The following is a 15286-nucleotide window of genomic DNA, read 5'->3' as shown; positions in this document are numbered from 1 at the left end:
CACTCTAATAAAGTGGAAACTTGGGTTGTTGACATAACATTCTATATTTATGAATTCGTGACCTGTTCTTTGAGTATGTATTTATGCTATTTAGGTTTGAGGAAAGACTCCTGGGAGAAATATTTAACACCTCATTGTCTGATTATGATATAAATGTTGGTTGGATGCAAGAGGGACATGGTTTCTCAATTCTTCTAGTTGCAGAATCTGTAAAGACCAAGGTGATCAATTGTTGAGACATTTAATAGTATAATAGTTAGTGTTTAAAGTAGTGGAGTTTTGTTAACAATGAACAGGGAGTTGTTGTCTTTTTTTTGTCTCTTGTTCCTACTCCCAGATTCTAAACAGGTTTTCCACATTCAAAAATAGTAGTGTGGCCCGGCCGGTGTGGCGCAGTGATTGAGCGTTGACCTTTGAATCAGGAAGTCACAGTTTGATTCCAGATCAGGGCACATACCTGGGTTGCGGGCTCTATCCCCAGTGTGGGGTGTGCAACAGACAGCTGATCAATGATTCTCTCTCATCATTGATGTTTCTGTTTCTCTCTCTCCCTCTCCCTTCCTCTCTGAAACCAATAAAAATATAATTTAAAAATAGTATGGTGAATTTAAGCTGGTTGAAAAGATTGTTAGGAAATAAGCATTTATTTATTTATTTATTTATTTTTATGATCCTTTTTTTTATTATTTTTTATTGTTGACACTATTACAGATGCCCTCCACTTCCCCTCCCTTTGCCCACCTCACTCTGCCCCTTCCCTGGCCTTCATCACACTATTTTCTGTATCCATGGGCTATGCATGTATTAAGTTCAGGAATGTTTTGGATTTTATAATATTGGTAAATAGAGAAACCATTATCATACTTCTCACCCTGTAAATATAATCTGACTCTTGGCTTTGTGAATGTTTATACTCTCAGGACGTGTCATAAATACACCTGAGTAATTGATTTCTTTTGTTCCAAAAGTGTTTTTCCAACATCATATTGTGGAGATACAAAGGAAAGCCTATAGCAATATTCTTGACCTTAGTAATTTGTTGGGAAGTTAGCATTTTTATGTGAAATTATATTTTGGTTGCTCTCCAGTAATCTCGTGGTCCAGATGGTCAGGAAGGGGAAAGATTATTACTGGTGAATACAGCCAGGAAAGTTTCATGCAGGTGGCAAAAATGTGGATAGCAAACAAAATTTTCCAAACTATCTGGCTATTCTTTTCAGAATATTTTATGAAGCCTGGAATAAGGGTTGTTTGTTTCTCTTTATAGAGCAAACAGGCTGTGGAAATGTATTGTTAAATTAATTAATCCATGTAACGATCAAATATTGAAAGCCCATTGTGTTTTAAGTATTGTTTTTGGAATATTGTTCTCATGAAATCAAGCTCCTGTCATACCACCTGTAATTGCAGGATCAGCTGTTAATGTTTGAAGTTAGTTTGGACCTCCAAAATCAGATAATGAAATGGTTATTTATGTAAATATTAATATTGATAAATAAAGTATGGAGTATCACAAATAGTTGCTTATAAAAAGAAGTATTTTGGAATTAGGTATTTGCATGTAATATTTTATGATTTTGCTTAAGTAAAGTTTTAGAAGAAATGGCTCAGTTACAACATCAATAGCTGTTTTGTATAAGGCACTGTGATGGGTGCTGGGAGGGTCATTTTGTATGTATTTTCTGCCCAAGGTCTGGTGGAGAAAAGACACCTTCCGGTTTTCATAGTCTTGAGGGTATTTGTGGGTTCCTGGTACCAGAGATTCTAATACCAGCTTCTCATTTTGTTAGAGGTCCCTGCTACTTTGAGGGTGGAGCAGACAGGGAAGGGAATGGCTGTTCTTCACCCCTTAATCCTAAAACCCAATTTACAAGCTAATACATTGAATCATTTTATATCTGCTTCACAGGATTGTTAATTACTATTTTCTTTCTGTTACTGTGTGCTTAGTAAACTATTAATGCAGTACTTTGACATCATTATGAGTAATAATATTAGGGGAAAACTTTAATATGGGTTTTAAAAGTTGGTAGGCCACTGTCACTAATTCATGAAATACTTACTGTTCTTTTTTTTTTTTTTTTTTTTTTTTAAGAACAAATGACTAACACAAGTATCTTCATTTAGACCCAGAAACATATACTTCTTTTATGGAACTGAGACTTTAAATATACTTTTAATATTTAAAGAGAACAATTTTTTTTCCAAGTAATTTCCCTGAAAAATCAACAAAAGAAAGAGTGAACAAAACTTGTTAAATTTGGGGCAGACTCAAAAAATTGCTGGAAGGAGAATAGTTTATGTTGCCAGGAAGCAGACCTGATTGCTTTTGCCTGTCAAAATTGTTCTCCTTCAACATTCTCACTATAATCAACTGTTAGATACTGAGTCTATAAATCGTATTAATATTGGAAACAGACCAGAACCAAGTAAATCAGAAATATTCATTTTTAGACAAAGAATTTCAACAGTGCAATGAGAACCTGAGCTTCCTTAGTTGTAATCTAAATCGGATTTAAGGCAACTCCACAGTTTACTCAGAGTAATGGTTACCTGGGGAAGCCTGTGGACTTCTGGTCTCTCGCAGTGGGTTTTACTCACAGTGGGTCTCTCACGCAGTCCTCAGAGTAACAGACTGCCAGGCACTTTTAGGGCACCACTCCGTGGGCCAGTGGTCATTTTCTGGGCCACTCTAGGATCAGGCTATATTTTTATTTATTCCAAAAATACCACTTGACAGGCTTCTGTGTGCTGGATATTTACTTAACTCTTTGGGAAAATTAACAATATATGATGTATGCCCTCCCAGAATTTAGGCCAGTGGGAAAATGAAGCATTAATAGCTTGTTTTATTTTTATTTTTTATTTAAAAAGGTATCCTGTATCTTACCACTCTCCACCATTTAATTCCCCAGAAAAAACATTTTGAACTTTTAGCCATTTCTCCCATTGCTGTAAAGATCATAACTATCTTGCTACTTCTTTATTTTTTTGTATTGATTTTTTTTTCCAGAGAGTGAGAGGGAGAGAGAGAGAGACAAAAGAGAGAGAGAGAGAGAGAGAGAGAGAGAGATCAATTTGCTGTTCTACTTATTTATGCATTCTTTGGTTGTCTCTTGTATGTGCTCTGAAGATCCTCTCTTGGCCTTTTGTACAACTGTTGTCCTGGACTATACAGCTGTGTCACCTTGAGAATTCCATTTGCTTCTTTTTTGTATTGGGCTACTATCTCTAGATTCCATAACCTTTTCTCTTGGCCCATGTTTTGTTAGAGTGTGTCACCCAATAGATGCAAATAAAAGGAAGCATGTGTTGGTAAGGTTTTCTTTTCCTTTTTTTTTTTTTTTAATAATAACTAAATAGTTTAGGAGGAATCAAGAGAAATGTGGGATTAAAGTGTTTCTTTACTTTCAACTGTCTCTCTCCATCTCCTCTTGTTTTATCACCCTCAGGAGTACCAGCTGCCTCCATTTCCTGTAGCCCAAACTGACTTATCTCTTAGATTCTTTCTCCCTAGGCATGTTAATGTCTTCTGTCAACATTAACCCAAAGTTTGGTTGCGATTTCTTTCAGTCTCACCAAAAGAGATCTTCAGCAGCAGTAGATAGCTGCCAGAATGATGATGGAATGCTTTCTTTACCCATAGATGCCAATAGAACAAAAATAGAATATGTTGTTATTCCTTCCAGTTAAAATCCATATATTTGAAAAATGTTTTCTGTTCAACTTACTATTGTCAAAACTGGGTTACATTGTAACATTGGTAGAGTTATTTTTGCAGAAATTAAAACTTTTAAAAAAGTAATCCTACTCTAAGGCCATTAATGTGTTTAAAAGATTGATCTGATTCCCAGGTAATCCTTTGATTTCTGTTTTGGTAACATTGAATAAAACCTGGTGTGAAGTAATGGGTAGGGATAGCATTTCAAACCAGCTTAGTTTACTGTAAACCTAGCAGTTCTGACAAGAGGAAGATAAAAAAAAAAAATCCTAGATTGGACTTTAAATTATTATTATTTTTTTAAAAAAATGTATTTGGGTACTCCTACATTGGCTGAATATATGTTTACCAGAGTTATATCCTCTTGTTGTATTGATCCCTTTTGTATTATGAAGTGGCCCTCCTTATCTCTTGTTATGGCCTTCACTTTGAAGTCTATTTTGTCAGATATAAGTATTGCTACCCCAGCTTTTTTTTTCATTTCCATTTGCCTAAAAAAACATTTTTCCATCCCTTCACTTTCAGTCTGTGTTCTGAGGTGGGAGTCTTGTAGACAGCATATATATGGGTCATATTTTCTTATCCATTCAGCCACTTGATGTCTTTTTAAAAATATATATATATTTTATTGAGTTTTACTGAGAGTAAGAGAGAGGGATAGAGAGTTAGAAACATCGGTGAGAGAGAAACATTGATCAGCTGCCTCTTGCACGCCCCCTACTGGGGATGTGCCCCCAATCAAGGTATATGCCCCTGACTGGAATCCACTGAGCCAAACTGGTCAGGGCCCACTTAATGTCTTTTGATTGGAGCATTTAGTCCATTTATGTTTACAGTTACTATTTGTAAGTACTTGTTTGTAGCCTTTTTTATTTTTGTACCTGTGTTTCTTCTTCCCTTTTTATTTCTTCTTTTTACAACAGTCCCTTTAGCATTTCTTGCATTGCTAGTTTGGTAGTGATAAACTCCCTTAGCCTTTTTTTGTCTGCTCAGCTCCTGATTTCCCCTTCAATTTTGAATGATAGCCTTGCTGGATAGAGTATTCTTGGATTCAGTCCCTTGCTTTGCATCACTTTATATATTTCATTCCATTCCCTTCTGGCTTGATATGTTTCTGTTGAGAAATCATTTGGTACTCTAATGGGGAATCCTTTGTACGTAACTCTCTGTCTCTCTCACAGCCTTTAAGATTCTCTCTTTGTCGTTAACGTTTGCCATTGTAATTACAGGGTTTCTTGGTGGGGGTCTTTTGGGGTTCATCTTGTTTGGGACTCTCTGTGCTTGTGTGACTTTTTTCTTCCCCCAAATCAGGGAAGTTTTCTGTCATTATTTCCTCAAATAGGTTTTCTAATCTTTATTCCTCTTCTTGTCCTTCTGGCACCCCTATTATATGTATGTTATTTCATTTCATGTTGTCCCAAAGTTCCCTTAGGCTTTCCTCCTGCTTTCTAATTTTTTTATCCAATTGCTGTTCAGATTGGGTGTATTTTTCTGTCCTACCTTCTAACCCACTAATTTGGTCCTTCACTTCTTCTAGTCTACTTTTGAAACCTTCCATTGAGTTTTTTATTATAGCTATATAAGTTTTGATTCTTATATAAGTTGTTGATTTTCTCATCCATTTGGTTTATGAACTGTATGACCCTTACTCTAAATTCTTTTTCTGACATATTGCATGCCTCTGTTTCATTTAGTTACTTTGCTGGTGAGGACGCCTTTTCTTTGCGGGGGGGGGGGGGGGGGGGGAGGCGGCGGTGTTTCTTTGTCTCCCCATTTTTGCTGTCTCTTTCTGGCCCTGGGCACCCTGCTTGGCGTTTGAGAGGTTGAAGACCCTATCAGGGCAATGGTCCAGAAATCATTAACCCAGAGGCTGGGTCTGCCTTGTGTCTCATGCCTTTATTGTCTCTGCTCTTAGTTGTATCTCCTTCTCCCACAGATCTGGTCCCTCAGTTGTCTGCTTCAGATACTCAGGGTGGTGGGATCATGTGCACAGTTCCTCTGGTGTGCGACTCCCTGTGAGGACCCAGAACCCTCTGGCATGCGATTCTCTGTGTGGCCTCAGAACCCGTGGCAGGGTGGCACCCTAGGTCCCTCTGGCAGTGCATTTGCAATGTGGTCCTGTGGCCCCTGGCTGGGCACACTGGCTTGCTCCAGGCTGCCTGGCAGTGCTCTCCTATGTCCCAGAGTGAGGTGTGTGCTGGGTTTCTCTAGGTAGCCCCTGCAGGACTGTCCAAGGGGTCGGGGAGAAACGGGTACAGGTTGCTCCGGGTTGCACAGGTAGAGCTCCCCTGTGGCCTGAGTGGGACACATGCTGGGTTACTCCTGGTTGCTCCAGCAGCAAGACCCTGGGCTCGCGGTGGAGTGGGTGCTGGTTGCTCTGGGTCACTCAGTCCTCACTTTCTTGTAGCCTGGAGTGAGACACTTGCTGTCTTGCTCCAGTTTGCCCCTCCTCAATGTGGATTGGGGTGGGTTACCCTTTGTTGCTCAGTCCGCACTCTCCTGTCACCCAAATGAGGTGCACGTTGGGTTGCTCTGGATGGTCCCGGCAGGACGGTCCTGGGGGCCGCGGTGGAGCAGGCGTGGGTTTCCCTGGATCGCACAGTCCGAGCTCCCCTGTGGCCCTGAGTGAGGTGTGTGCTGCGTTGCTCTGAGTCATCCCTCTGGGCTGGGGTGAAGCGGGTGTGGGTTGCTCTGGGTCACCCCAGCAGGGATGTTCAGGGAGCCGGGATGGAGCAGGCACCAGTTGCTCTGGGTCACACAGTCCCCACTCTCCTATGGCCCAGAGTAGGTTGTGCTCTGGGTTGCTCCAGGTCACTCTGGTAGCAGGTCCTGGGATTCGCGAAGGAGTGGGCACTGGGTGTCTCCTGGTCAGGCTAGCAGTATGGTTCTGGGGTCCAGGGTGGGAGTGGGGCACAGTGTTCCCCCTGGATTGCACTCACTGTGGGGGCTTGGAGCCAGATCCTAAGACACTGGGTCCCAGTGGACTGGTAAGGGGGCCTGGTGAGGGAGCTCACCCTGGCGGCGTGCACTCCCTGCAGACATCTGGGAGCCTGCTGGGAGGTACTGCCCTTTTAAATTCTTGAGTGGAAAGCATTCTTTCTCTTCCTTAATAAGTTCTGTTAATGTGACTCTTGCTTTGTTTTCCTGACTTACTTGCCTTTATTGTGAGCTTGGGGCCAGACTTCTGGTCCCGCACAATGTTTTCAATATTAGTATGGACAAAGGAAGGGGATGGGGAGAGCCTAAAGAGTAGGGGCATAGAAGGGAAGGTTCACAGGTTAAATGAAAATAAAATTTGCATTTATCTTATTTGTGTCCTTAGTATTGTAACAAAACCATTTTATTTTAGTTAATAGTTCATATTAAGTATAAGGTACAAAATTGATGTGGATAAATTACTTTCCACACTTGCCATTTGGAACTATACATTTTAAAAGAATAGACCACTATAAGTCCCTTTTTATTTATTTTTGGTTTGTTCTTTTAAAGTTTCTGACTACTTGATTCTTTCCTCAGGCTAGGGCAATATAGGTCCGATAATTTTCTAAAGAAGTGCATGCCAACATGTATGCAAACAGGTTACCTGGGGATTTTGTTAAAATGCAGATTCTGGGGTTGTGCCTGAGAGTCTGTATTTTTAATAAGTTCCCAAGTGCTGATGCTGGTGTTCATTCCACAACACTGACTAGCAAAGGTTTAAAATATTGTAGATATAGGAAGAATTCAACATTTGTTGAACTTCTATAAAGATGGTAGTGGGAGCCCTTGTATTACTGGCTGCTACTAAGTACATCTAAATAGTACTGGATTTATTGTTTCTTATAGATTTAATATGCTTTTCATTATTTGTAATATTCTGTTTAGAGGTGATTCCTGTACTATATTTCTATTTATTAATGTGAGAGTTTTATATATTAAATATATAAACTATATTCCCCTAGTGTCTTTAAAGAAAAATATATTGTACTTGCTATGTGCTTACCTTTGATTTGTGGCATACAAACATCTTATCTATAGCCATTATTCATTGAGATTCTATTGTGTATACTGTGTTATGGTTATAAAAACATAAAACTATAGAATAAGTACAAATTTATAACTAGTTTCATTGTAATGTTTGTTCCTATGCAGTTAGATATTAGCAATGAAAAGAGGTTAATACTTCTTTTTAAAATTTGTCTTTTAAATAGCTCAGTCACTAAAAGAATTTGCAAGACTACTCATCACAGTAGAAGAAGAAAGGAGAAGACTGGTAAGTCTGATACTCATTTCTTAAGAATACCGCTTTGTTTGGATTTTTTAAAAAAAGAATAGACCTTTTAAATTAGGCTTAGCCATAGCAGACCTTATAATGTGATGCATGTACTAAATGTTACAGAAAAAAGTTGTATGATGATCAAATATTGCTAATAAGATAAGCTATTTCTACTTATTTCATTTTTCAACATAATCAAATTACATCCATTTTGTTTTCCAGTTAATTTTTCTTATAATTAAAAACATTTGCCCTAACCGGTTTGGCTCAGTGGATAGAGCGTCGGCCTGCGGACTGAAAGGTCCCAGGTTTGATTCTGGTCAAGTGCATGTACCTTGGTTGGGGGCACATCCCCAGTAGGAGGTGTGCAGGAGGCAGCTGATAGATGTTTCTCTCTCATCGACGTTTCAAACTCTCTATCCCTCTTCCCTTCCTTTCTGTAAAAAAAATCATTAAAAATATATTTAAAAAAACATATTGAACAAACTGCCATTATGAAATCCATTCTAATTAAGCAAACATCCAAATAACCTTAAAGTTATAATAAAGACACATTACAAGTATTAAAGGCAATTCATGAATTGGGTGTTGAAGGCTGGGGTGATTTTGCTGGGCTTGGAAAAAAAGGGAATGCATTCCAGGTTGATGGATTAATTTATGTGGCAGTATCAATGCTTGGTTATTAGTAATATACGTATCCATTTACAAATATAATTTTATACCCATTGTGTTCAAATTTCTGTGAAGGTCCCTGTCTATGACCCAGTCTTTCTCTATGTGTATGGAAAAAATAGTATGATATACCCCAAGGATTGTTGTAAAGTAATACCTGGCACATAATAAATGTTAGCAGTGCTGAAGATGTTGATTGTCAGTTACAGTGAGGGCTACACATTCCTTTAGGACATCACCTCTGATATCACTATACTTCAGCATCGTGTTGGGGAATTATAGGTAAACATGTAAACTCAAATGTGGACTAAATGTGCTAGAAATATAGCACAGTTTGGTGTCATTTGCTAAATGGGTAAGGGAGAGCAATGGCTAGAAATTTTTGAATAGCAAATGAGAGGATCAGTATGGGATTTGGGAGAGATTAATTTGGTGGCCATGTTGACAAAGAGATGAGGTGTGGAAGAAATATCGGGGAGAAGGGGTAACCATATTTCCTTAGAAAACATAAGCCTACCCTGCCAAGGTCTGGTCTCAGTATCAGAGAGAGAGCCATACAACGTGATCTGGACTACAAGTGGAGGTGACTTTGATTGGAGTCTTGAGGCTAACTAGGACACTTTTATGTACTTTATACATAATCCTCACTCCAGCTGTCTGAGGTTACATAATAGAAGTTGAATTTCCGTGGGGAGATGTGGGTAGTGAGTCCACTATGGCCCAGAAGAGCAGATGCTGATGGAAACAGGAAAAGAATGGTTAGAGATATGTGTAAATAAAGAGTTGGAAATGGCATGGAAGCCAGGGGATATTCAGTTCTGGGTGAGTGAGGTTGTGATCAGATCCTGTACAACTAATGCAGAAGAGCGATAAACCAACTAGTGTGAGCTATCATTTTAGAAAATGTATTAGTTGGAGAGTGTGAGAAAGTGTGTTGTAGCTTGCAGGGGAGAAAAGAGCCAAGGGAATGTTCTTATAGCACTGAGACCTATGGGCACCTGGGAGAAAGCTCTTCCTCTGAGCTGGGAGAAAAGGAAGAGAAGATTGGTTAAAACGGAGACGTTTGGACAGTTGGTTGGGCAGGTGGAAAGAATGTTAGGAAGAAGTCGTCATTTACTCTGAGAGGAGTTTGTAGAAATAATTTAGAATAGTTTCTGCCGCTCTCTCCCTCTCCTTTCCTTTCTCTCTAAAAACCAATAAAATATATTTGGGGAAAAAAAAGAAAGCAGAAAGGACAAGCATGACTAGTTATTAATGTTGAAGTTTCACTATTGACAGAGGAGAAGATTTTGAGAGAGGACACGGAAGTTGTTATTAGGAGTGGGAATTGAAACATACTGAACTTGGCAATGGAGCTGATCTAGATAATGAAGTTAAGATGTAGCTGAGTGGGAAGTCAGACCTTAGGAATCAAGAAGGTTGAGCTCAGAGATTTAGATGTTTTATGAGCAGGTTCTTGAGACATCCAATATGATGACCAATATGATCACAGGATAAAAGACAAAGACCAAGGAGAAAAAATAGCTGAGGAATGGGGTAGAGTGTCTTAAAAGCCATGGAGATGGGGATTAGATCAACTCTGCTGTTTCAGAATTCATCATTTTTGCCTTCAGCCATATTTCTCATGTTGGGGCAAGGAAGAAATTCTTCATTAATGGGTGAAGTCATATTGTGGTTTTTCTTGCTTTTCCTGTTGTTTCAGAGAAGGTCTGAAATAAAGAATCCAAAATAATGAGGAAAAACCTCTATAGATAAAAGCCTGATTGCATTTCCACAAAGATTCTATAAAAGTAATCAATAACACACAATTCTAAATATTGGAGTAATTAATCAACACTTTTAGTCACATGATGTTAGTACAACTGAAGAATTAGCTGGTAGCAGATCTTGTAGAATTTGTCTTTTAAAAATTAATGATTCATTTTAGAAGTAGGATATTTTAAGAAAATATACTGGGAAAGTGTAAGGGAGTTCTATAATTCATGATAAAGCCTGTGTTTTTCAGTGATAAATCATGACATATATGATTGTATTTGACCAAAACCTAAGTATGTTAGAGCAGTGACAAAACAAAAATAAAAGCTCAAGAAGATGAAAGAGGACACTTAACAGTTTAAACAAATTCTCATGTCACCAATGAGTTATCATAATTAGATAATATATCATCTGGGTGACCTAAAAAGGCAATTTGCCAAAAAAAAAAAAAAAAAAAAAGAGAGACCAAAGAAATATTGGCCTTTTTAAAGAAATGGAACCTTTTAGCTTTTTATTAACTGAGTTTCTTCAAAAAAAAATTCTGCTAAAGCCAACTAAAAATGCCTAGTTTTAACACAGCAAAAAAGTGAATCAGATAAACTACTAGGCAAATAATTTGTTTCAGATACCAACATACCAACAGAACCACCTAAAGAAGCATAAAGTCTTAGTTGAGTCTTTCTGGAAGAGGTCTCTGTTGCTTCTTGTTATTTGTATTGAAATACTGAATTTGACTCAATTGCCTCCTGGCCTTTGAACTTGACATTTTCTTTCCCTGAATTCCTGGAACCTTACTCTCTCCCTCATTTCTTTCTTCTCAGTAGTCTCCCTCTGGTTCCCTGTTCTCCAGCTTAAGGGGCTTTAGTTTCTCCTAATGTGTCCCTGCAAGCTTCTTTGGGACTTAGACCTTTGTGATTGTCATGTCCTCTGCCCTGAACATCCTGATCGCATCCTCCCATTGGCTTCATCTTGTCATTCAGACTTTAACCCATAGATCACCTCTGGGGCCTGCATTTTCCGTACAGCCTAAATTAGTCCCTGTTAGCCCTCATATATTGCGACAGAAATAACTGTTCGTGCAGCTTGCATTCTCCTGGGGAGAAATAGGCATTAAACAAATTATGTCTAATGGCGGTAAGTACTAAAAAGAAAAAAGAATGCATCTGGTAGATGTTGCCATTTATTGAGATGAGGAAGGAGATGGGAAAGAAATAGTTAAGAGTTTGAATCTATTTAGATGCCTACTGGGTATCTAAGTAACCTTGCCTAGGGAGCAGCTGGATATGAGTCCAGAGAAGTCAGGGGTAGCAGATAGGACTAGAGATATAAATTTAGAAGTCGACAACATGTAGAGGGTATTTAAAGCTATGGGATGTATGAGATCACCCAATCTGTGAGTGTACAAACAGAAGAGAAAATGTGGGAGAATTGAACCCTGAGGTGGTTGAGTCCAGAGTTTGATCAGATGAGGTAAACTCAACAAAGGAGATTTAGATCAGTAGGAGCAGCAGGAGAACACTGTTGGACAGCTTGCTTACGTCCCATTCATTCACTGTGCTACAGTAGGCTGTGGAAAGATATTAACTAGAAACTTACAGGATGTGGATTCAGTGGTTCTAGCTGTTCTTCGGGATAGAGGGTCCAAATTACCTGACCCACTCTCTGCTACTCCTCTACCCCTGCCTGGGGCCTTTACTTTATGGGTCCTTTTAGTCCCTAACTTTGACAAATGTGTGTGTGCGTGTGTGTGTGCGCGCGTGCGTGCGTGCATGCCTGCAGTGAAATAGTTTTTTTTTAAGCTATATTTTTATCACCAATTGAGGAAGCCTCAACTTCAGAATATTTTAGCTTATGTTAATTTGAAGAATTTATAGAGATGTACTTATTTTTTGTAGTTTTCATTTTGATGACTATAAGAAACTCTTTTTACACCATGATCACTTCCAACATTTAGCATTCACATTTGACCTTTGTGTAAGTTTACAAATTTGCTTTTGGTTTGCTAAGACTTAAATTCTTTCTATTTAGTGCCCAGATTACTCTTTTCTTTTTTTTTTTTTTAATTCTTGGGTAATGAAAATACTTTCCTGAAATGGGCTAGGTTAGGTGTCTGGGTATTACTTCGAAACAAAAACAAAAAATTATGAGAGGCTGGGAGGGAAACTCATAACCTTAACATTCACTTTCTTTATAAGAGAATTATAATGTTTATTTTCCTCTTTTTATACTTTTTTTAAAGCATAAGCAGGACTAGGTAAGGGTTAATAGGAAGTAGACTCAAAATAGTTTTAGATCTAACATAAGTTACTTGGGTTACTGACACAAGATTTTGAGCTCTTATTAGTCTCAAGAGATTTTTTTAAAAAAAATGTATCTGAGATACCCAGTATGTTAGACACTAGTCATAGGAAGGTATAAGCACCTGAAATGTGTTAGAAATATAATTCAGGCCAAGTAATAATTATTGGGATACACTGTTGTAGATAACAGCTGACCCTGAGCATTTTCAAGGTACCAGGCACTGCTATTGGAATTGCTTTATATATATTTTTTTTAATTCTTTTTTTTTAAATTAAATCTTTATTGTTCAGATCATTACATTTGTTCCTCTTTTTTTTCCCCCCCATAACTCCCCTCCTCCCAGTTCCCACCCCACCCTCCGCCCTCACTCCCCACCCACTGTCCTCATCCATAGGTGCACGATTTTTGTCCAGTCTCTTCCCACATCTCCCACACCCCTTTCCCCCCCAAGAATAGTCAGTCCATTCCCTTTCTATGTCCCTGATTCTATTATAATCAACAGTTCATTCTGTTCACCAGATTATTTATTCACTTGATTCTTAGATTCACTTGTTGATAGATGCATATTTGTTGTTCATAATGTGTATCTTTACCCTTTTCTTCCTCTTCCTCTTCTCAAAGGATACCTTTCAGCATTTCATATAATCCTGGTTTGGTGGTGATGAACTCCTTTAGCTTTTCCTTATCTGTGAAGCTCTTTATCTGACCTTCAATTCTGAATGATAGCTTTGCTGGATAAAGTAATCTTGGTTGTAGGTTCTTGGTATTCATCACTTTGAATATTTCTTGCCACTCCCTTCTGGCCTGCAAAGTTTCTGTTGAGAAATCAGCTGACAGTCGTATGGGTATTCCCTTGTAGGTAACTGAGTTTCTTTCTCTTGCTGTTTTTAAGATTCTCTCTTTATCTTTTGCTCTTGGCATTTTAATTATGATGTGTCTTGGTGTGGTCCTCTTTGGATTCCTTTTGTTTGGGGTTCTCCGCGCTTCTTGGACCTGTAAGTCCATTTCTTTCACCAGGTGGGGGAAGTTTTCTGTCATTATTTCTTCAAATAGGTTTTCAATATCTTGCTCTCTCTCATCTTCTGGCACCCCTATAATTCTGATGTTGGTATGCTTGAAGCTGTCCCAGAGGCTCCTTACACTATCCTCGCATTTTTGGATTCTTTTTTCATTTTGCTTTTCCGGTTGGATGTTTTTTGCTTCCTCGCATTTCAAATCATTGACTTGATTCTTGCGCTCCTCTGGTCTGTTGTCGGGCGTCTGTATAATATTCGTTATTTCAGTCCGTGTATGCTTAATTTCTAGTTGGTTCCCCAATATAAGATTGAGGGTCTTATTAGTTTTCGTGTAGATCTCATTAAGTTTATCGACAGCTTCTAAACAGTTCTTGAGAGACCTTAAAAGTGTGGTTCTGAACTCTATATCTTCCATTGACAATTTTGTCCTGTTTCTTTGTCTCCGCATTTTGTTATGCTTTCTTGGTGTACCCCCTAGTGGTTTTTGTTCGAAGTCTTATAGTTAAATCTTGATTGTTGTAGCTAATTCCAGGGAGGGTTTGACCTCCAGGCCAAGTGGCTATGAGAATCAGCTGTGTCAGCAGTGAGAGAACTTCTGTCCTCTAGGGAGGTGGTAATCTAGCCTTTGCCTGAGGCTATCCGGGAAATGCCTCTGTGCAGGGCTTGGGCGGGGCGGGTCGCACAGGATCAACAGGGTGGGCCGGAGAGAGCAGTTATGGCGGCTCTCAGTCCTGTCCCCAGGGGCTCTGCCTCTCTGAGTCCCAGCACCCGCTGCAAAGCTCGGAGAGAAAGCTGCACTCGCTCTGACCGAAGCCAGACAGTCCCGCTTCTCCCGTTTGAGTCTGGGTCCCTAAAGACTCGCCCGGATCTGGTGCTCAGAGTCTGCGACTCCTTCCCGATTGAAAACAACAACCGCGCCCTCCGCCGCCACCCCGCTCCGCGCACTCCGCACCTCAGAATTTGACTTCAGCACTGCGCCTCCTCTGAGTGTCCGTGTGCGTTTCTCTTTCCTCCTAGTTGTAGGACTTCCACTCAGCCAGCGTTCCTGTGGTTCTGGGTGATGTCCGTTCCGTGTTTTAGTTTCACTTTTGAAGTAGTTGTTCAAAGCAGCAAACTCCGGCGTTAACCTATGCCGCCATCTTGGTTCTCTGCTTTATATTTTAAACCAAGTTAATCTGCATAGCACCTCTCTGAGGTGACATTATTAATACAACCCCTTTTTAAGTTTTTAAAAAATATTTTTATTGATTTTTAGAGAGAGAGGAAGGAAGAGAGAGAAGAGAGAGAGAGAGAGAGAGAGAGAGAGAGAGAGAGAGAGAGAGAAACATTGATATGAGAGTGAATCAGCCATTGGCTGCCTCCTGCACACCTCCTGCTAGGGAACAAGTCCTCAATCCAGCACGTGCCCTGACCAAGAATTGAACTGACAATCTTTTGGTGCACTGAATGGCACATAACCAACTGAATCACACCAGCCAGGGCTAATACATCCATTTTAAAGAAGAGCAAACTCAAAGAATATAGCCAATACATGGATAAATGGTATGCTGCAGTTTACACCCAGGT

At 39.3% G+C, this 15286-nt stretch overlaps 1 protein-coding gene across 7 annotated transcripts in view; it reads left to right on the top strand.

The window, feature by feature from the left end:
• ARHGAP42 (Rho GTPase activating protein 42) overlaps nucleotides 1-15286 on the top strand; it is a 260925-nt gene that overhangs the window by 80528 nt on the left and 165111 nt on the right. For 6 of the 7 annotated variants that reach the window (XM_059708078.1, XM_059708077.1, XM_059708075.1 and 3 more), the window contains exon 3: nucleotides 7912-7973. The exons of the other annotated variant lie outside the window; for it this stretch is intronic. In XM_059708078.1, coding sequence (XP_059564061.1) covers nucleotides 7912-7973 — 62 coding nt within the window. The remainder of the gene's footprint in view (nucleotides 1-7911; nucleotides 7974-15286) is intronic. 7 annotated transcript variants of the gene reach the window in all.

The sequence above is a fragment of the Myotis daubentonii genome, chromosome 9, assembly GCF_963259705.1.
Source record: "Myotis daubentonii chromosome 9, mMyoDau2.1, whole genome shotgun sequence".
NCBI classification, from domain to species: Eukaryota; Metazoa; Chordata; class Mammalia; order Chiroptera; family Vespertilionidae; genus Myotis; species Myotis daubentonii.
This window is presented reverse-complemented; position numbering and strand designations above follow the sequence as displayed.